The sequence below is a fragment of the Strigops habroptila genome, chromosome 13 (genome assembly GCF_004027225.2).
Source record: "Strigops habroptila isolate Jane chromosome 13, bStrHab1.2.pri, whole genome shotgun sequence".
Lineage (NCBI taxonomy): Eukaryota > Metazoa > Chordata > Aves > Psittaciformes > Psittacidae > Strigops > Strigops habroptila.
Window position 1 is genome coordinate 15,969,742 of NC_044289.2, and position 24,409 is coordinate 15,994,150.

At 50.5% G+C, this 24,409-nt stretch overlaps 1 protein-coding gene across 2 annotated transcripts in view; it reads right to left on the bottom strand.

The window, feature by feature from the left end:
- Nucleotides 1-21,696, bottom strand: part of CTNNBL1 (catenin beta like 1) — a 43,641-nt gene extending 21,945 nt beyond the window's left edge. Inside the window, exons 1-10 of one of the 2 annotated variants that reach the window (XM_030502571.1) lie at nt 21,570-21,696; nt 14,427-14,615; nt 12,427-12,533; nt 12,010-12,149; nt 8,631-8,728; nt 6,476-6,617; nt 5,664-5,755; nt 3,763-3,835; nt 3,430-3,488; nt 2,826-2,974 (exon numbers count right to left, since the gene is read on the bottom strand). In XM_030502571.1, coding sequence (XP_030358431.1) covers nt 2,826-2,974; nt 3,430-3,488; nt 3,763-3,835; nt 5,664-5,755; nt 6,476-6,617; nt 8,631-8,728; nt 12,010-12,149; nt 12,427-12,533; nt 14,427-14,615; nt 21,570-21,599 — 1,079 coding nt within the window. In that variant the 5' untranslated portion in view covers nt 21,600-21,696. The remainder of the gene's footprint in view (nt 1-2,825; nt 2,975-3,429; nt 3,489-3,762; nt 3,836-5,663; nt 5,756-6,475; nt 6,618-8,630; nt 8,729-12,009; nt 12,150-12,426; nt 12,534-14,426; nt 14,616-21,569) is intronic. The other variant, XM_030502573.1, reaches the window with a different exon arrangement.
- Between the last annotated feature and the right edge of the window lie 2,713 nt (nt 21,697-24,409).

The following is a 24,409-nucleotide window of genomic DNA, read 5'->3' on the forward strand; positions in this document are numbered from 1 at the left end:
TGCTGCACAGAGCAAATGCTTTTCCAGGGTCAAGAAAAGCCACTGAGCAGCCAGAGCCAAACCGTGCTGCCCGAGTGGCGTACACGGCCATGAGCTCCCCCCGCCACGTCCATCCCTGTGCACACTCTCGTGCCCTCAGTTACTAACTGGGAAAGCCACACGTCGTTTTCCCTGTGCAAGAGAGAATCTTCCCGACACATCCCCTGGGAACCAAGCAGCTGCTTCTCCTCCAAACCTTAACACAATTTAACAGCAAAAGCAATAAACTTCCTGTCAGCGTGCGAGGAACTGACACTACAGGCCTGGGCTTCTCTTTTGGCTCTGTAAGGTAAACTGCAGTTAGGTTACCAAGGCTGAGGGGCTCTTGATCTAAAAAGTGCTTCCTGACCTAAAAAAATTAAATTGAATTTTATTCCATGTGACATTTATAAACTTTCCACTGGTGGCTCCCACCTTGATAAACCATCTCATGTTTTATAAAGACACTCCATAAAATACACCAGTCTCCATTGCTGCAGAGAGGCAGCTCAAATAATGATATACACCCATGCTCTCCCCCTCCTCCAAAACCTCCCACTTCATTTCTGCTGTCACACGCTCCATCCCTGCTCAATCTGGTGTCTCTTCCATGTGCCTGCTTGGTGAAGCTCTGCTCTCCGTCCCCAAGTCCCCCCCAGCACCCCGAGTCAGGACACTGCTTGCTATGGACATGCACGTGAAGCCTATCACCCACACTGGGCTCATTTTCAGGTGTTACCACCATCTCCTCATAAACCAGTAGAAGCTCTCACAACGCAACATCCCCTTGTGCTGTTGGCCACACATTCTAAGGCTCAGCATAGCAGCAAACAGCCCTGTTTCCATTACTGCCCACAGGAGCCTCTCAAGCCTGCTACCCGCTCAGCTGGAAGATGCTCAACTTCCCTGCAGGCCTGTGGGCAGGACCATTATTAACAGAACAAGCTGGGCAGATGGATTGGGCAGCACGAGATACAGAATGCTGTGTTCCTGAAGACAGTAACGGAGATCCCAGCCTGATATCTTTATTCTCACACAGTTTATCCATCTCCCATCACGTCAATAAACTTTCAACTTTGCTTATTTGTCCTTTCATCTGCACAGACCACGGTACAATGATTAACCACCTTCAAAGTAACACCAAAACATAACAGATCTCTGCCCCCAGCCTTCAGAGGACACCGACAGGAGAGAAAAATAATTGTGCCTTGTTTGTGGGTGAGGTGGTCAATCACAGCAGCGTGGCACTGCTCGTCTGCCTTGGTTATCAGGAGGGATCAAGACGACACAGGAGCACGATACTCCCGTGCAGCTCCAGACGACAACTACCACAGCTCACTCCCCAGGTACGACACCAGCCTGCCGTTACCAAAGCAGAACTGCCCAAGAAAACCTGAGCACCTGAAGGAGCTTCTAAGCATCCACCAAGAACACTCCAATGATAACACTGCTTAACAGAATTAGTAGCCGTCTAATTTCTTCTGGATATTAAAATATGTAAAAACCCCACAAGCAAACACACAGCAAACCCTTGCAGAGTCAGTTCTCAGGCACTTGGCTTTGTTTGGTGGTTTGAAAGCTCCAGAAACATGCTGTGTCCTCACCAAAGCGCTGTTTGCTCAAACAGCAAGAGCTCCAGCTCTTCTAATCTAGGTCAGGCAAGCAGAAGAGTTAAAATAAACAAAACCATCAGCTGTCAGTATAGCCCATGTGTATGGGCAGCAGCGAGAGAAGCTTCTAGAAAATATTCCATGTTACTTTTTTTTCCTCCATTGTCACTTTACCAACCCCATCCATAGGTCCCAAAGCATCCCAAGATTGAGGTCTTGGACACTCCTTCACTAGACAAGCTGCTGCTGGCAGTTCAGTCATGCTTTGTCCCTCCTAACCCCTTTGCAACTACTGGTAGGGAGAAATGCATCCAGGGAGAAATTTTCCTCTTGTCCTAATTTTCCAGCTGGAATCCTGGTGCAGAGAGTAGTAAACAGCAGAGCCCAAAAATGGGGAAAAAGCCATTAAAAACCAAATGCTGGTCCCACCCACATGGCAAAGAACTCCAAGTCATTAGTTCTGCAAGGCTGGCTTAGCAGCTTAGCACTCAAGCAGGGGGAGTCTTCCCTCTCGGTCTTAGTTTTGGAGCTTTTCTTTAATTAGCCTCACAAAAACCCAGTGTTCCTGTTTGAATAATCCACATTTTGGTCTTTATTCGGTTCCCTGCTGCTGCACGTGAGCCAGCCACGAGCTGCAGGAACACAGCACCTCATGGTGGCATCTGCCAACCAGCCCCACGGTCTGGAGGAAGCCAGACAGCACAGAGGACACCAGGCAGAATGGGGCAAGGTTTGAGGAGAAGCCCTGGTGACTCAGAGTGTGACAGAACACACACAAGAGAAAAATACTTGTGCCCACTTCACAAAACCAGGTTTTGTATCAATACCCACAAAAATTCACCAACTCGGAGGACACACAGCACAGCAAAGCTTGAACTGGCAACAAAAGGAAAAACATTTTCCCTAGAGACATCCAAAGGTTCTCCCTCACAAGGGTCTTAAATCCTCAGGGGATTAGTGGCCTGACCCATGGCATTCTTCCATCTGGGTGTCTACCCCACGGATCTGCACAGTTATTTTCCTGAGGCTTTGTAGCAACCCCTGTTCTTAGGAAACAGGGCTAAAGACAAAGTGGAGCTTATGTCTGAGAAGGTCCGACTTACATGCTGGAAAGACAGACAGAAAACCACAACTATCTAGCCAGAACACGTGTTGGTACATCAAAGGCAGGCAAGAAAACCACAGTTATGTGGGTACCTCAGCATCAGGTTCATCAGCTGTAGACCCTCGCCCTTCAGGAAGCGATCCCGGTTGGAGCTGAGCATTAGGCAGGAGCAAAGGGAGTCAAAGAGGTTCTCCATCATTTCCTGTTCTTCGGCTGTACCAGGGTTGTGTCGTTTAAACACCTGCATGACAAAGAAAGAAGAATTACCTCAAATGGAGGGCCCAGTGTGGTGCACACCATTGTAGAGCACATGAACATCTTCTATCACAAGACCTCAGCATCCGATGTGCCCAAGCCAGCAATTGTACCCATCATCAATGCATTCCCTCTTGTAACTCTGCTGCCCTTCTACTGCCCTGACCCCATACTGACCAATGTGTGACTTAAAGACCACACAGGCCTTCAAAGGGAAAGGCAAATTCACCACTGGCAGTTCACAGAAGCACATGGATAAGCTCATTACCAGAGAACCCCTGGGCAAGTCACTCACAGACGATGTCACCAGTAAATAGAAAGCACAGCAGTGCTTCAGCATCTCCTGCCTGCCAGGGCAGTGCTACACCCAGAGCCTGCTCCATCTCCTCCCACCCAGCCCAGGAGCCTCCGACGCAGAGAGGACGTGTGTGAATTACTCACAGATAATTGCTGAAGCAGCACATCGATCCCGTCCAGCTCCCCAAGCAATTCTCTGTTGTCTAGACGGAGGTGGGGGGAAGGGGAAAAGAGAGAGAAAAATGAAGCTAACTGTCAGATTTTACAGCCATCTAACACTGATACATCAGCGAGCAAAATCGATACGGCCTGACAGAGTACAAAAGCCGCAGAGAAGGAGAGGATGCATGAGGCTGCAGGAGAGCACAGCACAGGAGGAGCTCAGCAGAGGATGCCAGAGGCAGAGGAGTGCTGCTGTGGTTGGAGAGAAGCCTGGCTCCCACCCTACCAGGATACTGATATCAGGGCACATCTCACCATCGTTATTCTGGAGCAGAATAGCCAGCACCTCGCTGCAGTACAGCTTGTTGGCATCAAAAGGCATCTTCGCCTGTTGGTGAAGGAGGAAGAAGAGACCCATCAGGGCACAGCACCGCTTCACTGATTTCAAGAACACATTAATCAAGTCACCAAGTGCCTGAGCAGCACTTCAACCAAATACAGTGAGAATTTTGCAGTATGCCTGTGACAAAGCAGCAGTAACTGCCTCCAGGCCGGGGGTGACGGGGTGCCTGTGTGTGCTCACACACACAGGTAGGAACAGCAGCTCTGATGCCTCCCTCTGTCCTACATGAGTAGGTTTGACCAAGTTGGCTCAAACCCTGCAGGCACAGTATAACCATGAGGTTATATGAACACTGGGGCTCACCCCTATTCTGAAAGGCTGCACTGTCACCAAAACCTGGAATTCAGACCATACCTCACAGTGACACAAAATAGAAACTGCAGAGTTCCAGACAAGGGGCACAATGTCCCAGCCACTGAACACGAGGTGGGTTTAGCCTGCATGGTCACAGCACTCCTATTTCATATGTTCCCTCCATAACTCAAATATGTTAATAAAAATCATAATGAAACCAAATTGCCGAATTTGAAGCAAAAGACACCTTCAGCACCACATCCTGAACACCCTAAACATCCATTTTTGGTGGCATCACACTGGAGAATCCAAGCTGTGGTTATTCTGCTGTCCATAGTTCCTCAGTCTTTCAGCTGCCAGCACAATCACGAGGCAGGCAGCAGCGCAGACCTGCCTGGACTAAAATTAACTTCACTTTTAGGGTTTTAAGCAAAAGGAATACAAATATGCTACTACCTGTAGTGAGAAATTATAGGTTACTTCTGCTAGCAAGTACATGAGGTGCACAGAGGGGTATCTGCACACTTACAAAGCTGACGGAGTATTTCTGTGACTCAGAGGCCTTTTAATCATAAAGACATGTAAGTATAGAAGTGCCAAGACCTTACTAACAGAGTTAGGAAAGGTCAGAATGTTTGCTAAGTTTCCCTCACTAGCTCTGAGAGAGAGCTGAACTGTTCATTCCTTTCCTGCAACATTTTCCAGGGAATGTTTAGGCATCTCTTCACACAGGACAGAGTTAAACCTTGCAGCTCACTGCCACAGGATGCAAATGTATTGAAAAGTAATTTTGAATTCAAAAGGCAATTAGAGCAGTTGAAAGAAAAAGCCACCACCAGCAGTTAAACAAAGACACCACTTGAAACCTAAAGAAGTGTTAGAAACATACAAAGGAAAGGCATAAAGTGTTCTGTATTAGTCCCCTGCTCACTGGTTGTTAGCTTTTATATCCCTACAAATCTCAGCCACAGACCAGAAATCCACCATACAGGAATCAAACCAACAGAAAAAAGACACCTTCTGCTGTAAGACATGAAGACAAGACACAGTCATGTCCATTTAAACTAAACCACAAAGGACAAACCCCAAATTTTGCCTTACTGTCCTTAGCTTGGCTTCTGCAACACACACACACGAAACTGGCTTATTTTACACGGTGTTATAAGCTCATACTAACTGGTCTGGAGAAGGAAGGTGGGCGCTGGCAGTTCTGGCACTACCGGTGCTTGAGCTAGGAATGTGGTGGTACTTACACACAGAGCCAACTCCTTCAGTTTTGCTGGTTCATAGTAAGTCAAAAGGGACATGTCCCAGTTTGAGGCGAGGTTTGAATTCACGGTACTGACAAGTGTTAGAACTTACCACAGAGATAACCTACACAAGCAGAAGAGCCCACAAGAAACAGTCTTGGGCCTTTCATGTTCTGCCAAGCACTGTCTGGATCACAGCAGCTTCCAGACCAGCAGCCAGTCGGTTTTTACTGGGCTATATCCCAAACAACAGAGGAAGAGAAACTCACCTTCAGCCTCTTGAGCAGCCACTGCATGAGGCCCTGCTGCGCGGCCTCCGTGCACATCTCCGGCCGGAACTCTGCCATGTTCTCAACGATGGCTGAGAAGAAGGACACAGAACACAGGTTCCCAACTGCACCAACACTGCTTTGCCGGGGCTGCGCTGCTCTCCTCACAGTTACATCTTATTCACAAACCACCTTTGTGTTGAGTGAGACTTAGGCTCAGGTGTACAATACCCTCTGTTTTCACACTGCCCACACAGCCCATCCTCAGTGTGACACCAGCTCCTGCTGGAAGAAGCCCAAGACACTTCCCTTCACCCCAGCAGCAATTCTCACTGCTCAGAACAAAACTAACAGTAACACAGCAGTAAAACTTCCAAACCTCATGTTTCCAGTCGCTCTCATTCTTCCAGTCCTCGGGAGATGACAATCCCAAATTATGGTCTAAATGCTAATAACAGTCACACACTGCAAAGCAGTTACTGTGCTGTGCTGAGACTGGGGAGAGGTAATGATGTACTTATAGGAAATGCAAATGTTTTACTACCTGGAAGTTAAATATATTGCTAAGACATAAACAGCTCTTGTAACAGAGTGAGTAGAACTCACAGTAAATACAGGGGCCGTGGAGCTCTCCTGATGCAGCTTCAGCCATGCAGCCCCTTACTCGCAGCCAGGCACCAAACACTGGCACAGGGGGCAAGGATTTGCCATGAGCTGCAGCTGTGCTTGAAAAGCTGCACTGGGTCCTCAATGGTAGTGTTGGGCAATTCAAAGGGGAAGGAGGGAGGGAAGGAAGGGGAGGGATAGCCCACCCCCTTTGTACAAAATAGAGAAAGAAGTGACAGGCAACAGCCACTTACCCAGTGTGTTGTGGACACCATCAGCTTCCTCCTTCACACTTTCATCCAGGCGCTCCAAATTCTGGACCAACAAGGCCACAACCTGGCCCTCCACCTAAACACCAGGGAAAGAGAAACAGATAAGAGATGACTGAAAAAAAGAGGAAGATGAAGCAGAAAGAATGGGGGGGGAAAGGGGGTGTTAACAGTAAAAATCAATAAGCTGTACTGAAGCATCCTGCCAGGCACAAGCAGAAGGAATTAACAGTCTTGCTCTAAAATCTCAGAGGAAACAAAGGAATCACTGAGTAGATCTGCTGCTGTGTTTGCCCTAATTAATTAAACAACTTTTGTGTTTCAGATTAAACAGAAAAACATCTGGAGGAAAACATGCACCTTGTCACAGTCTTATTTCCTGAAGCAGCCTGATTGATTCATAATCCCTCCCAATGCCGAGTGGGAGGCGCCACGGGCAGGCTGGCAGCTCTCTGAGCAGCTCCATTTCCACCGGTTTGCCTGTATTTCTGTTCTATATTCCACCTTAAGGGGTACAAAAACCTGAAGGACCAATGCTCACACACACAGCCTCAAATCCAGAAGCCGAATGGTCACCAGTGAAGCCTCCCTTGCACTTAGATCCAAGCAAGGTGTATGTTCCAAACAAGCCAACAAAACGCGGAGATCAACAGCAGGAGCAGGAACCCACATCTGCAGGTGGAGCCTCCTCCCCAGGGAGCCAGCACGAGAAGTAAGTGTGCTTTTAAAGCTGCAGTCAGGCAGAGTCCACCCTGGCTTTGGCTAACTTTGCATTGCAGATATGAGCTTGGGAGAGTTAAACAAAATAACATTTCCCATTCTAACTACTAGCCTTGGGCCCAGTGAACACATGGAAGAAGTACAAGTATCAGCTGGTGTGGAAGGGAGTGCAGCAATCTTCCCAGATCCCTACAGCATTACACCTACTTCCTTTAAAGAAAGCAAAAGTCATCTCAAAAGCAGATATCTAAACATTTCTCCAACATTTCGCCTGGCCTGTTTCTTTCAAAGAGGACAATAAAGCCTCTAGAACTTGGCTACTATCACTGACAAGGAAAACAAAGAAGGAACTTCACTTGATTTACTACCTCTTTGCACATTTTACAGAAAACATCTTCTCCAGCAGCCCCTCTCCATCTCATCATCCAGCAATCTTCCCACGAAGGAGAGTAATTACAACAGCCCAGAGGGCAGCTGGAGGAACACAGCTCGGGGCCACCATCATTAACCTCTGGAGGTAACACTACAGTGACTGGACACGAAGGATTGTAGAACAGAGCAGCCAAACAAAGCAAACAAAGGAAAACCCCTAATTCCCACTCTTCCAATTTCAACATGATAGTTACAGAACAAGACACAGCCACAGTGACTCAGACATGCAGCCCTCGCCAGCAGGAGCTGCCCAAAGGCAGGACCCACAAATCTCAGGTTTTGGTGGGCACCACTTCTCCAGAGGGCATCCTCCTCCTGCATCCAGCCCAGACGCCAGGAAAAGGGGAAGTCCTTCACCACAGAGGCCAAGAGGCACTCCAGAGGGTTAAGCAGGCTGGAGACTGAGCCATGCAGCCTCTGCTGCACAAAGGTAGTTTTATGGGATTGTCTAATCTCTACACCAAAAAGGATCATGGCCTCTGAGCTCTCCTCCACCTGCAAAATGCATTAGCCCTGTTACATGAAAATTTGTACTTCTTGGTAGGAAAACCACACACCCTCCCTATAATAAGATGTTCCAGCTCAAGCACAGATTTGGGGTTTGAAACAAGAGTTCCTGGGTAGAAGACAACTGACTCCTGTGCAAGAGGCCAGGCTGAAAGCTCACAGTGGCCCCACTGCACTTCAGATAAGCATCAGAGCCCTGCCACAAACTTCAGCTTTTCACGGGTGAACAAGTCACCCCTTTCCCACAAAAAGGAAGAAAAATGCAAATGAAGCTCAGCAGGACACAGTCCAAGTCACAAACATCACTTCATGCTCCCTCCCCGCAGGAAACAATCTCCAGCCTACGCAGGTTTTGCAATACGAGCATGTTCCTTCCAAAAAGGAGTGCTCCAGCAGATGTCAAGCATTGAAATTCCTGGAGTTCACAACTTACCAGAGCATCTATGAGGACTTCAGCTCCTTCTTCACTCTCATGGAGAGTATCAATGTCTGTCAGCTCTTGAAGCAAGTCTACCACTGCTATGGAAACATGTGCCAGGCGTTAAGGACAACTGACAGAGAAGCAGACACATTTAATATCCAAGGCAGATTGCTCTTGGTCCAGCATGCTCCCAACATAATCCAAAACAAGTGGTAATACTGCAGCAGTGGGCACAGGAACATGAGAGCCAAGAGCACAGAGACTGCATCAGCACAGTCCTTGAAAGCACCGAAGCCAGGGAATCCCAACAATTAGATGATAAAGCCAAATGTGACTGCTCACTGCATCAGGCAACGTTACTCTTTCTTGATGATACTGATTTTTTCAGACCAAAACTGCTAGCACTGGTGTAACAAGGGACTATCCTGCATTGTCGAGACTGAATATAAGCAGAGAAACAAGTTCGATAACCTGATTTGGGTGTCCTGCTCTCAGCAATCTCCCCACTAACCTGGTAGGATGCACTCAACACAGCAGCTGCAGAAGCGGGGCGATCCCCCTGCCCAGCCCGATGGGGACGGCACATTCCTCTCCCCATGAAGCTCATGGAACAGCACAGCTCCTGCCAGCCCCATTCCCACTCATTAACTCTGGGCTGCATAACACAGCTCTGCTGTATGAGACACTCTGCACCTCATGAGACCCACCTTCCTTGTGCTCTCAGACACGCTGATCAATCCTGCCCGAGCCCCGCTGGGGCAGAGCCAGAGACACAGCTTTCGGCACATCCTCATCACAGCTCAGTGATGAATGTCTTTAGAGGGCCCAGGCCAAGGATCCGGCCTCCTGGTCACCCTGCTTGTGCATTTGTTCAGACACGAGCAGCAGTAGGAGAAGCATTTTCATACATCTTTTCTTAGCAAGGTCTCTGTCATGACTTACCAGATCTCAGGAAAGATTCACAGAGAGCTGCCTGTCCCAGCCCCAAGTAACCTGTGTCTAGGTGCTGCAGAAGATGTGCATAAGCAAGACCACCACTGTTTTTTTATCCCCTCCTTAACCAAGCCAAAGCTATCCGGGCATTTTCTTGACGGGCAGGACATGCCTGGATGGACAACAGAGCCTCTTCCGAGGGAGCTCAGCAAAGAGCTCACAGGCAGAGGAGCTCACCCTGCTTCTGGAAGGGAGCTTCTGTGAAGGCTTGCAGTGAGAGTATCTGTTGTCCTATAAAATTTAGAAGATAGAAAAGCAAAACCTCACTTGAAGCTTTCCTGTCTTTCATGACTGAATCTTGCTGGCGATCATCTTTCATTCACTTGTGCTGTACAAAACTGCATGAATCATTCAGCAGATTATTTGCTCCCCCTGGACATTGCTTTTGTCTCCTCGCGTTAGACCCTCAAGCCACTACATTTAAATCACATCTGAAGAGCCATTTGTTTAGTTCTCTCCCTGAAGAACTCATTTTTAAAATCCTTTTCTATTTGTTTTAACAAAAAGTGGTTAGAAAACTTGAGCTGAATCCACTGAGTTTTGTCTAGATGCTTCACCCGCAGTGTTTGTACCCCAACCACAAGCAGTGGCACACGGGAGAGGCATGGCTACAGCGTGTGTCCCGCTTCCAACGGATCTGAAAACACTTCAGCAGTTTTATAACAAGAAATACACTTTTCCCAGAATTGCAATTCAGAGCCCAGATTTCCACCCCTGCACTGACTGACAGGCAAGCTACAAACCAATTAAAAAGAGTTCACAGTGGAAACCGTGACAAGTCTTTGACAGCAGCAGTGACCCAAGGACATGGCTTTCCATGGCTGATAGGACACAGCAAGCTCCATTCCCGTGCACCCCAGCCATGGATCAGCTCTGCTATTCCAGAGTTCCTCTCTTCCCTGTGAATGAGAAATTCAGGGTAAGCTTTCCCACCACACACAGACACAAAACCCTGCAGTGCCTGGCAAAAAGTACATCTGAAATGCTGGCAGCCATGAAGCTGGTCATGCACGTGGGAGCTTCCCACAGGACAGCACTGAATCCTTAACAAATGCTTACTTGAGAGTGACTCCCATTCCGGACCACAGATAAGGGAAGCTGTGGTGGTTAGTGTTTTGCAGGGACCAGCATTCACCACACCAAGGCTCAGGTAGATACCAGTCACAACACCCAAACACATAAGCACTCTTTCTAATATAAAACGATATGCAATAAAATATTCATGTTTTGGTTCTAGCTTCTGATCACTGCCCCCACTTAAAGAATGAATGATGGATGCTTAGTACAAGGCACTAAGGAAAAGGGCTAAAAAAGAAAACCAAGATCTGTGCATCAGACCACAACATTTAGCACCAACGGTCCTTTTAACATTGCCCGTTTCAAAACACCTCAGAAGAGCTGGTAAGTGTTATCTACTTCTTCACACAAAGAAAAATAAAGAATAAATCACTTTGCTAAGGTCATGAATCAATAAAAAAGGAAGAAGAAAAGCTGCTGTAGTCCCATGTCTACATGCAGAACCTTTCTGCTGGCCTTCACTGTGTCTGTCAGGACACAGACACACCATCTTCCAAATCTTGTCACAATCTTCCAGCTTCATCTACTGCAGGATACATCACAAGCAATACAGGCTGGGCTCTGCTCCTGAAGGCTGCCCAGCGGTAAGCCAAGCGTAGTTCAATCTATAGGCTGAGCATCAAGGCACCAGAATACCCAAAACATGACACTGTTTTTGTTCAAAGCTACTGAAGTCTCTAACAGTGTAGGCAAAACTCTCTCCAAAATGTCCTCAGATGGTCAGAGGCAGAAGGGATGGGCACACAGGGATTAGTTCAGCAACACCAGAACTAACTGAGCACGGAAACATCTCCGGTACTTACGTAACTGGAGGGGCCACTCGAACCCCAACCTCTGGGCACACCAAAGCGAAGGTGTGGGCACATGAAGAATTTACCACACCTACAAGCCAAGGCTTAGCACTGCGGTGAGGAAGCCCACAGCAAACAGCTGATGGTGTGACAGCTCAGCCCTCGGGAGAATGGGATAAACTGGTTCTGTTCTCACCTGGGCTGTTCCAGACAAAGGTTGCTCACAGTTCAAGGAGCTGCTAAACCCACACCTCAGCTCTTCCTGTGCTCTCATCTGCTCACACCCTAACACAGCCACTCACGCCTGGATGAAAGGGTCATAAAACAAGAAAGAAGAATAACAGCACTGAAAAAATGCAGAATCAATATTACTTGGAGAAGGCTTTCACCTGGACAAAAAGAGACATAAATTCAGTGTGGTGGGAGAGAAGGGAAAAACACGGGAGCCTGTGAGAGCAGGATATAGAAGATCATAGCAAAGCCTGCAGAAAGCCTCTCTCACGAGAGCTGCTTTAGCAACCAAAGGATATCTGTGTTGTCGTGGCCCAGCAGCCCCAGGAGGGACTGCACCGCGTTGAGCTCCACCAGCAGGTGATACAGGTCTGGCATCGTGGCAATCACGTGCATCTCCTGGATGATGTCATTTAAATCCAGCTCGGACTCCATGAACCTGGGGAGACACAAACATGATTAATAACAAGGGAAAAGGTGCATGAGGTGTGTTAAGTGCACAGCCCCCCTCAAAGCAGACCCCAGCACCCTCTGGGAGATGCCAGGTAAGACATGTCAACAAATTTAGTTTCAAATACAATTTAGAAGTACATGGTGACAACTGCTGTTACATGAGCCTTGTGTAACTGAAAACGTCTGTATAGTCAAGAAATTGATTCAGGGCTGAAACCTAAAATCAAAGGGAAAAGGGCAGTAGGGACTGAGCCCAATCTTACTTCTCTGGATTGTCAGGAAACTTGATCCGCAGCTCCTGGTTTTTGTAAGATCTCTTCTCGAAGGTGAGAATCATCTTCTTCACTGAACTTTCATCCAGAGGTTCCTCCTAACCAAACCAGAGAGGGCATGAAACAGCTTGGGATGGCTGGAACAATTACCCAGCAAAACCAAGAGCACAGTGATGTGGTGAGACTGTGGCTGTGCCCAGACCCTTCAGGAGCAAGCGGCCACCCCGCAGTGTCAGGGCGGAAACCTGACAAAACCCCCCACCGTTACTGTTAGTTGTGGATTTACTCCAGCTCGGACCTAAGCAAGCTCCTGAGAGCAAAACCCTGTAAGGTTGTTATAAATCTGGGATTTACGATGGAAGGATCTTGGAAAAGAACCAGAACTGCTCTTGACCCTTTCTGACCCTGAGCATCAATGAAAAACCCCAAACCAGCCCTGCAGTGGCTCATCTTCCTCTCACTGCTCTTCTACACCCATTATTACCAGCACCATCAGCACTTATCGAGGCTTTTTGCTTCTGATGTACCAGAGTAAAGCTGCCCCAGCAGTTCATGCCCATGGACAGTTTCTTTCCAGAAGCCCATTGTGCTGTTTCCTTTCTCAGCTCTACATTTAACCACCCCCAGTTTATGTTCTTTGTATTTTCCTCACTTGGATAAGCTTTCACTGCTATTTTCAGAAGAAAAAAAAAAAATAAATCAATATTTTACTCTAGTACTTTTTTATTTTTTTAAGTGCTTCTGAGGTGTTTCTCAGTTGGCAACACACATTTACTGCACAGCAGTGACAGAACTCCAGCTCCCTCCCCGACACCTCAAACACACTGCGGTTATCTTCCCCGTTTCATCATTTTAGTGCACTTTTATTAAAACATTGCTGATACAGATTTCTTGCGGAACCTCTCCCCTCTCCTCTATTTGTATCTTCATTTAATTTGCATTCAGTATTGCAGCGTCCCACAGATTAGCTTCCTTCCAGCAGATTTCCTGGTACAAAGCGCATTTTGATGGCGCTTACATCAACTGCATGTAAGACAATAAATGAGAGACTTTGGGTCTAAAAGAACCTTGGACGTCAGCCCTTAAGATGTCTGGATGAGTGAACTCTGCTTGACAAAGACAAGGGACTTGTGCACTGCAGGAATCCATGAGGCTCCAGCCAGTCAAGAGGACCTTGTCTGAGCCCATTCATCTCACAGGAGCTCACACATACAGAAATCCTTGCGTTATCCTTCGCTATCAGCAACCACTGCCATGGCAATAGCTCGACATCAAAAAAACAGGGAGCCTTTCAGAGAGGAATGCCAGCAACGCTGTGTACAGAGAACAATGATACTTTACAAACCTACATGATCCTGCAGTGGTGAATATCACTTGGGTTTTTATCAAACCAGCAGCAGGAAGCAAATATCTTCTAGATTTATACCAACCCACGTGTCACATTTATAAAGTGATCTTTTCCCTGGCCCTTGGCAGAAAGGCCAATGCTGCATTGGATTTCTGTCTCCAAGGCTTGAAATCATTTACCCTTGACAGCTGCCACGCCCCTGACCCAAGATCTTTCCTGTACAGCAGAATGTTTGGTTATTTGCTGCTGCAGAGCTCCAGAGAGGGGAGAGGGGAGGCGCTGCATGGCTGGGGCACTGATGAACAGCAGTGAGGAAATGGGATAGAACACGAACTGCTTCCTAAAAGTACATTTTAGAAGGTGATTCCAGCCTAAAGCAGAGATTAGGCTTGAAAGCTTTCCCTTCCCCCTCCCTCTTGCCCCCCCTTAAGCCCTCAGAGGATATCTGTGAGAAGCCCTGTCTGGAATTAATGAACACCCTGTGGGGCAGGGAAGTAAAACCATAACCTCATGCTGCACGAGGCATGTGGAAATCACCAGTTGGTCTCATCATCTGCATGCCAAGAAACGGAAATCAGAGAAGTGATTTAGTGTTTGCTCCTTTCCCCCGCCTCCCCTTTCCCACAGGACACTGGCGATTTACCTCCTCCTCTTCCTCCTCACCATCCCTCTCAATTATCTGAAGGAGTTTCTTCTTCTCATCATCAGTTTCCTCCAGCACAGCCGACTCCTCTTCCCGGTGACGACTGTGCTCCCGCGCGCTCGCCTGCTTCCGACGGGCTTTGATTTCCTCTTCCTCTTCATCACGGGGCCTTTTTGTCCCTCTGTTAGGCTGCAGCCAGGGAAAGAAGAGGAATGAGTACAAGTCCTTTGCAACCCTTGCAGGGCAGAACTCCGGTCTTACAAGACACGCTGAGGAAATTCTTACAAGTTGCTTCAAACATTTGCTTACACAGCGCTCAACAGCTCTGAAAATAGGAAAGGAAATTAATTTAGTGAAGTGGAACATCACATGGGCAGATGAATGCCTCTGCCAAAAGCTGTGTCAACATCCTACCTTGTTTGATCTATGAACACCATTCCCAGAAAAACATCTCTGCAGGCAAGGGCTACAGCTTCTGAGGCAGGAGTCCAGCCCAAGCCACTGACCCATGATTTTGTTCCACAATTTCTACATAATTGTCAAAATTAAAGGTAATTTGCCAGGGACAAGGAAAAAGTCCATTAACCCTGATCCTGTGGTTTAATTTAGGCAAAAAGGGATGGAAGCATTTGCAATAGAAGGAGAAACTCTCCCCTCGAGCACTACAAGGATATTAAATTTGACATCTCTTATTTTTCTGAAGGACAGCCAGGCTGGAACAGCACACCCCACGCTCTACACCTACAAGAAAACAAAGCTTAGCTCTTTCCTATTTGAAAGCAGTCTGTGCGTTAAGAACCATGACAATAAAAAAATACTTTGACTTCCCATCACTGCTCATGAGGCATTCCTGCTGCAGTCCCGATCCCAACATGTGTGCTGCAGGCCAGCTCCGGCTGCTCCTCTGTACAGCCCAGGGAGCACTGAGCAGCTATTTTTACCTCCATGGAAAGGAAAAGCCAGCAAATGAAAGCTCTGCTCCCAGGAAACCCTGCTTTGGGAGAGATGTAAAAACAACAAAACCAAACCCAATCCAAAGACTCCACCCAAAGAGCACCAAAGCGCTTGTTCTACCCAGAAGCCCCCCAAAGTGCCCATTCTACCCAGAAGCCAGCTGGACCAGCCTGGCCACCATCAGGTTGTTTTCAGGGTTACCAAGTTATCACCACTTCAAGGAGATGCAGAATCAAGTTTCTGCTCCCGATTAGCACAAATGGAAGCTCTCGGTGCTGGCCCCCAGCTAGACCTGTTCCTAGACCCGTTATCCATCTCTTTCATCCCTACATCCTCTCTGCCATTTCCACTTCCATTAGGGACAGAACATTCCTGACTTTAAACTCCTCTAAAGTGCTCCCATGCACTTTTAAAGCAGTTACTCAGCTCATAATTCAATAGCCGTGAAGTAGAAGCATACCCAGAGATTCTTTGAAATGAAAATTCATTTGCCAGGAGGGGTTGAGGGTGGGGGGGTTGGGGGTTGTTGGGCTTTTTTTGAAGCAGATTCCTATTACTTCTCTTCTAGGTACATTAAAGTCTAATTTCACACAGATTCATTTAGAAACAAATGTGTCATTGTCAACAACCAGTAGTTCAAACCATCCCCAAGCAATCAGCAACCCAAAAAAGGAAGAGAAAAGGTGCTCTTCTACAGGAAGCATCTAAGGAAAAACCTGTGGTAGACACATGATCCTTAGTGCTCTTAGTGACACAAAGGTCCCCGTCACTAACAGCCAGCTCATCCCAACCCACCCGTGACAGACCAGCATCACACACACAGCTACAGAAACAGGGAGTCCTGAACCCTCCAGCAAGAGGCCCCACGAGATCTGCCCTGGCTGCTGTGTTCAGGGGGGGCAGAATCTCACTCCTTATGCTCACTTCTAAGCATTAAAAAAGAAACAAACCCCTCAGTGAGACATGGCTGTACTGAGGGACCAGGGGGTGTCAGATGCAGTGAGGGACCATGGGCAGGGGCTACATGACCCAAACAAATCTAAATTAAAACTCCATCATGACACCAACCCATTTCCTCCGAGCACATCCTCAGCAGCAGCATTTGCACCCTGCCTCAGTCTCAACTGCTTTATCCTTTTTGTATTTATGCATTGTTGGGGGGAGGAATCTTCTGTCACACGTCCCAGGAATCATTATGATAAATTATGGAGCTGCCCCGTGTGCAATTAGTAATGCTGCAACAGAGCGGCAATAGGCAGTAATTGAATTCCCAGCAAACACATTAAGTGGGCATTAAGGTTTTTCCTTCTGTTATTGATGTTATGCAAAACCTCACTCAGAACATTGCAGTTCTCCAGCACTACTGAAATCAAGGAACCGAAGCTGGAGGGAAGCACCTGATGCCAGCCCGGCTCCCATGGGCAGAGGCTGCTGGCTCAAGTGAGCATCAGCCTCTGCCCATCGACTCTCCTCTGAGGTTTGCATTTGCTCAAGGACTGTCGCCAACCAACAAGAGTTAAGCACATCCACTGCTGTGCTGACACCAGTGCATGTCCATAGAACCACAGAATCATGGAATGGTTTGGGTTGGAAGGAACCTTAAAGCTCATCCAGTTCCAACCCCCTGCCATGGGCAGGGACACCTTCCACTAGAGCAGGTTGCTCCAAGCCCCTGTGTCCAACCTGGCCTTGAACACTGCCAGGGATGGGGCAGCCACAGCTTCTCTGGGCACCCTGTGCCAGCGTCTCAGCACCCTCACAGGGATGCTGTGTGAACACATTCATTTAAACAGTGTCACAGCTTCATACACAAGTCTTGCTTTCTGGTAGGGAAGAAAAAGTTCATCATTGATAAATAAAATGTGGGGTTTTTACTCAGCTGTGCTAAGCTGCATTTGGTGAGGAGCTGGGATTCATTAGCAAATGCACAAGAAGAGCAGTGTGGAATTGTTTTGTTAGTTAAGCTTAATTCCATTCCACTGAGTGCAGAGCAGCCACAGTAATTTATTCCAAAGACATTTTCATTTAAATCTAACACTGATATCACCACACAAAAAGCAGCAAATACAAAGGAGCTTAAAAAAGCTGACATTTATAAAATACAAGTAAACAGAAGCTGGTGACTGGTGAAGGGGAATTATCTTTGTTTCTCTCCCAGTCCCAGCTGTATGTGCTTTGTGGTAAGGATGGACCCTGGGTGGGCACAGACCTGCCCTGGAAGCACCCACCGGTCACAGCCCCTGGGTCTGGCCCCTGGAACGCCAGCACCCAAAGGTCAGAGCAACCACATCCCGAACACAGGACAGGCTCTGCCCAGGGCCCTGGTCTCCCTCAGAGCACTGACGGCACATTAATACCAGGATTAAGCACTCCATCAGATCCGAGAACATTGTTTAGGCCCCCAATTGCTTCCAGCCTTCTCCGAGTACCAGGCAGGTTTAGAGGAGCCTCAGTAATGGAGTTTCACATTACTGAGACATCCGCTTTGTACGTAACCTTGTTACTGTGAGCTCAGAAATTGTTAATGAAATCTGAAATAAATCTTCCTAAGTGATGCAGCTCCTGCTGCGGCCGCAGCCCGCCCCGAGCCAGCGCCACAGGAGCCGCCAGGGCAGGACCCCTCAGAGCAAGCCCTGCTCTCCAGGGGCACCTTCACCAACTTCTTCATTTTGTGTCCAGCATTTGTGATGAACCAAGCTCTGACTGATCTTACTTTGGCTGTTTTTTCTTCCTGAAACACAACACTTCTGGATGGCCCAGGATCCAAGTGTTAAAAATGGGGAACTGGTACCAGGAAAATCCAGAAATCTTAGCAAGTCCCAAGAGCTCAAGCTCACACAAGCTGAGGCAACCGAAATGCAAGTCATGCCCTGTACCTCCATGGATATGGATTATTACTTTCAGAGAGAAAGAACCCACATCCTCTCCCCACAGAGCGCAGCCACCGGGACCCTGCGGGGCAGGGACCTTCCCTGGCCTGCTTTGGTGGCCAGGGATAACACAGCAAAAAGTAAACTGCTCAGCTGCAGCCACCAGCGCGCCAGCCTGCGCACGCAAGCTCCACAGCACAGGGCCGGTGACAGCTCCATGTTTGAACCCACAAGCAGGATGGGAGGCACCGGGATAACAAGGCTGGAGAGTCAACAACCCGCTCAGCTGAGCGGCCCCTGCACCAGGGCACCCATTCCAGTGCAGATTTACAGTGAATTACCTACAGCAGCAATCATTGTGCCTCCGCTGATCCACAGGGACTCATCCCACTGCAAACAACGCTCAGCCCACTCCCACAGTGAGGAGATGGCCCCAGTCAGACCTCACCCCTTAGCTGCTGCTGCTTCTGTTATCTGAGTTTACTAATAGTGCATTAAAAAATGAGCAGTTTGTAATGATCAGTCACAGCAGCGAGAGCTGCACTGAATGGGAGTTAAAGCAATCTCCCTTATTCCTCCCAACTGGAAGGGATCTCTGGGAAGAGCCGGGGTTGGCTCTGTCCCCTCCATTACCCCCTGTAATGGGAGACCAGACACAGGAGCCGGGTGGAACAGCAGCGATATTTAACCATCAGCTCAGACCATCTGCAACTGTTTTGCAGCAACACATAAAGTTTATGGATTCCTGAGCTTGTATAAACTGCCAGGTGCTGTTTAATTGTATTTTTTGTTGCAAGAGGTTTCTTTTCCCCACACATGGTGCTGAGTCGGTGGCACAGTGCCCGAAATCTTCCACGCCAAGTTTGGCAGCGAGGGAGAACATCATCTTGATTAAGCAAGGGCACAAATCAGGCATTTAGAGGAGAGAAATTCAAAACACTGCAAGAGAAAAGCAATTATTGTGGGTTGTGCTGAGGGAAGCTGAGGAGACAGATTCATCTGCAGCAAGAGATTAAAATCAGAGGGCTGAGGAGCACAACACCCGCCCCCAGCAGCCAGTGCCACCCCTGCAGCAACAGCGAAGGAGATCCTGAACCAGCCCAGGGCGGGAAAGGGGCCAGCTTGTGCCCAAGGCACCAGACAGCAGCCATCCTCCTCCTCACGCCATCCTCCTCCTCACCAGCCCCTGAGCCCTCCTCCTCGCAGAAGCAGCAGCCCATCAGCCAGGAACAACATGGAGCTCACTTCATTCACATTCAGCACACACGGGTTGGAATCCTCTCTGTGGCACAGGCACCACGGAACTATTCTGAATTTGATTCACCTGGTGGACAAGAGTGTGCATTTCTAAGAACAACACAGAAAGGCTCTGCTCTGCCCGACTTGGAGCCGTGGTGGACACCTGATGGGTTGGAGGCAGCAAAACCTGCTCCTTCCAACTCCTGTTTCCGTCTTTCAGCCCTCGCAGAAGGGAATCCCATTTCTCAGAACCAGAGCTGTTTATCCACCTCCTGCTCCTCCGCTCCCCTCACCTGTATTCACCGTGTCACACAATTTGGGAGGTCTGAACTCGGAGACACTGAACTCCAGCACTCACCCTGAGCATAACCCCATTGACTGACATAAGAACCTTCTGTGTTCACGTGAGAGCCCAGAGCCAGGAAAAACCCTTCAGGAACCATCTCAGTAGTTGGCTGAAAGCTGCACAATGTTTTTTCCCTGCAGATAAGAATGATTTCAGCAGCAAGAAATGAAATTCAGGTTTAAATGCCCAGCAGCTAAGCAGCATTTCTTCACCTCAGCCCCACAGAGTCCCACGCAGTCACCCCCATCACTGCAGAGAGCTGAGCTGATAGAAAGCTGCACAAAATCAAAGCAATCAAAGTGAGGCAGATCCAGACTTTCCACTGGAGCAGAGGGAATCCCAGGTTTCATGTTTTCAAAGCAGGGGAAAAACCAACAAAGACCCAAACTAGAACCTGGTTAAATAATCATAGAATCCCAAAATGGTTTGGACTGAAGGGACCTTAAAGCTCCTCCAGCTCCAACCCCTGCCACGGGCAGGGACACCTTCCACTAGAGCAGGTTGCTCCAAGCCCCTGTGTCCAACCTGGCCTTGAACACTGCCAGGGATGGGGCAGCCACAGCTTCTCTGGGCATCCTGTACCAGCGCCTCAGCACCCTCACAGGGAAGAGCTTCTGCCTCAGAGCTCACCTCAATCTCACCGCTTTGAGCTTAAAGCCATTCCCTCCTGTCCACACAGGTTTTCCTTCCATCCCTTAGGTATAAACTGCATCACCAAGGGAAGGGCAGCACCACTCACCATCACTGAGGCAGAGAGTAAAGAATTAAAGGAACATGAGAAACGATCACTCTGATTTAATACTGAAAATCAGAGAAGAAACAGCGGATAGAGAAACATGAGGAGAGCAGATCCGTGGCACAGCACATCCCGGGGCTGAAGCAAGGAGGAATCTGGTGGAGCTCTCACAGCCCTGCTCTGGATCACCTCAATACCACTGCGAAAAGACGGTGAGAAATCCCCCAGACCCAAAGGCAACCTCGGAGCTCCCCTCCCTCCCTGCGCCTCGCAGTGACACCCTGCGGGCACACAGACACGTGCTGCGCAGGATGCTCCTTTCACCTCCAAACACGCACGGTGCCCCCACAGAACACCGCACACCGGGGGCACGTGGGGAGGGATTCCATAAGGAGTCCTATGTCTGGAATTAAGACTTAGATCCAGTCACAGAGCGCCGGCGCTCGGGTAACGCCAGGCACTGAGGTACCAGCCAACGCTGCCACACACGGAACAGCGGCACCGGCCCCGGGCCACAGGGGAACGGGAACCCGCTCCCGGGACAGCGAACACGCCACCCACGTTATAAGCCAAGCTCTGACCAAGCAGCGCTCGCACCCCGCGGGCAGAGCAACGCTCCCGGGATAATAGGAAACTTTTCCAAGACGGAAAACTTTCCCAGAGAGCTCCGGTGAGAGTCGAACGGGTTTTGTCACGAAAGAGGGGAAGGAAGAGCGGGAGCACAGGGCCGGGGCCCGGCACGGGCTCCACCCGGGGACGGGGCCCGGCGGCGGCACCGAACCGCGCCCGGCCGGGAGAACCCGTCAGCAGCGCGGCCGCGGCCCTCCGGAGCCCCGGCAACCGGCTCCCAGCAGGGCTGCTCGGGCCCCAGGCGGGGCACGGACCGCGGCGGCACCGCGCCGGGAGCGGCGGGGCCAGCTCCGCACGGCGGCCCGCGCCGAGCTGCGGCGGGGCCGGGCCTGCACCGCCACCGGCACCGCGCGCCCGGCGCCGCTCACCTGGTAGCTGAGCAGCTCCCCCACGTCCATGGCACCGGCAGGGCCCCGCCACCGCCGAACTGTCGCCAACAACCGGGGCCGCGCGACACCGCGCCGTAAGGCAGGGAGCGCAGGCGGGCCGAGAGCGCGCCACTCTGCCGGAAAGCGAAAAGCAAGAAACGCCACACTGCCGCAAAGCAGCCGGGGGTACTTGTAGCCGGTCGAGGGCAAAGGCCCCGGCGCCTCCGCGCCCCGCGGCCGCTCGGTGTGTTCCCGGTATCCCTCCGCCGAGCGCGGCGCCGGCGCCCCCGGGCTGCACCGCGCGGGAACGGCCGCGCCCGGAGCGTTCGAACGCTTAACAAGCGGGAGCAATTAAAGAGAGTCAGCTCGGCCCGAGCCTGACCGGATTTACTGTGGCTGAGCGTTAAACCCAGCTCCGAGCCGCGGTATTCCCGCACCCAAAGGCTGCGGCGGCCGCACACATCCCCGCGGGAGGCTGCGCTGGGCACTCGCCAAATTAAAGACATATATAACTTTTGGAGCGGCGCGCCCCTCTCCGCTACAGAGCAGCGGCATCAGTCATTAACGGCATCAGTCATTAACAGCATCAGTCCGTGTGTGGAAGATGAGGTGAACGGATCGTTATCAGACCATCACCGCATCCTCCGGCTCTGCCGTGCGGAGCGTTGGGATCATTCCCAGAGGGACACGGCCGCAGTCCCTCGAGCAAACACCCCGATGGCTGTAAAACCTGCTGTGAAGTGCGGCGGGAGGGACGGACCCCGCACGCAGGCAGGCACCGGGGAGCGCTTGCGGCCAGGTTGGAGCAACCTGCTCTAGTGGAAGGTGTCCCTGCCCGTGGCAGGGGTTGGGGCTGGAGGAGCTTTAAGGTCCCGTCCAACCCAAACCAGGCTGAGGTTCCATGATCTATGAATAATCTTCACTGAGAACAGCCCCGAGGTGAACGCAGCCGCGGAGGCGGCTCCTCCCGCCTGCAGCTTCTCATCAGACAAAGGGATAGAAAACGGTCGATTCGCTTCCCTGGGAGGGCTGGAGCGGGGGGGAACGTTCAGAGAAACAAAGTCAGGAATTTGAGAAGCTGCTGCATTAACTGCCTTGAATAAAACGCGAGAGCCGGGAACCTGCAGCCTCGCGGGGAAGGAAACGGCTCAGGTGCCGTTTCTCACCCTGACGGCGGCAAACCGGGCAGAGCCCCGCGCCTGGAAACTGTGAAAGCACCGGCGTGAAAGCCGGGAACGGGAACCAGACAGTGGGGTCAGCACCTCCCGCCCGCTGCGCCAGGCACCGAGGATGCCCCGAGCCCCCGGACACAGCCGGGGACGAAGCCGGAGCATGTGGGAGCCGCCCAGGCCGTGGTGCTGCTGCGGGCGGGGCCCCGGCCCGCGCACGCCTGGTCCCAGGGCCGGGTCTGGAGCCCCTCCAGCACCCAGAAGTGACCCGCAAAGGCTGCCCCGAGCACCCGCTCCCGGCTGAGCGCGGCGGGGGGCAGCGGCGGGGGCAGCAGAGTCCCGGCTTAATTTTATTCCGAGTTCAGGTTTCAATCCAGATGCCTTGAGATCTAATTCTGAATAAATAATTGTACTGAGTAACCCGGGTCCCGCGGTGATTAACTAAACACACTGAGCCTCGCAGAAATTGAATTAGTGCTGTGCACTCAGCCGTTATTGCCCTCCCCACGTCATGAATAGTAATGAGGGGTTATTAAGGAATGTAAATGATGCCTCAGGGGGTTGGGAGCACGGGGGTGCAGGGCCGTGTGGGCTGATAGGACAAACCATTAGGAAAACAGCCTGATTGAAGCCACTTTTTAATTATGTCAGCTCTCGCTCTTTTGCGGGTGCTGCAGCGCTTCCGGATGCTTTCGGTGTTATTAAAATGGAAAAAAGGGAACAAGTTGGAGCTGGAATGTGAAATGAGTGTTTGCAAAGTGGAAGAGCTGCAGCACAGGGAGTGGTGGGGCCCTGCCTGCAGCCCTGCACCCCCGGGACCCCACCACCACCACCAGCCCCAGATGGGGCCCGGTGGGCTCCCCCGCAGCCGCAGCCCCATCCCTGCAGTTGGGCATCGCTGCCCAGGAGCGGCTGCGGTGCAGCTCATGCATTTTAACAGGTTCTCGCCGGCGCTCCCCGCGCCACCGAGCAGCACTGACAGGGGCAGCTCAGTTAATCAGAGTGGATAATGGAGGCAAAGGAAGAAATCTCAGACCAAATTGCTGCAGAAATCATGAGCCAGGGCTTGAAACTATCCAATTAAACTGGGAGGAAGCTTAAAGGGAAAGACGGCTTCTCCCAGCCGTGTCCCACTGCAGCGGGAGAAGGGGGACAGGAGGGACGTGCCGCTGGTGCTGTGCTGGGCATCGCGGTCCAGCCGGCACTGCCACATCGGTGGGTTACCTGTAAAACACAGCAGGCCTGAGAGTTGTTGGGGTGATGAACATGGCACCAACCCAGCACCGGTTGTGCCATGGCACCGGAGCTGCCATTCAGCACCACTCCCCTCTGCTTGTGCCCTGAGCCACCACCTGAAGGGCTCGCTTGGGCAGCATCGAAGTTAAACAACCCACATCTAATGCAGTCGAGGTCCGTTACTGTGGCATTACCACAGTGTGACCACGGACAGACAGATGGCCAGGGATGCGAACACACATGGGAGCCAGCCAGGATTCAGGTCTCTCCACGCTGATGCCTTCATGACGGCAGGCTGGCCTCTCAATTGCACCTGTAAATGTGAAATTACTGAAGGGTGAAATGCAAACGGGCTGGAACCTTCCCGGAGCTTGCGCCAGCTCTGCGCCGAGTCGAGCTGCCAGGCGGTTCCTTCCCAAGGCCCCAGCAGGGAGA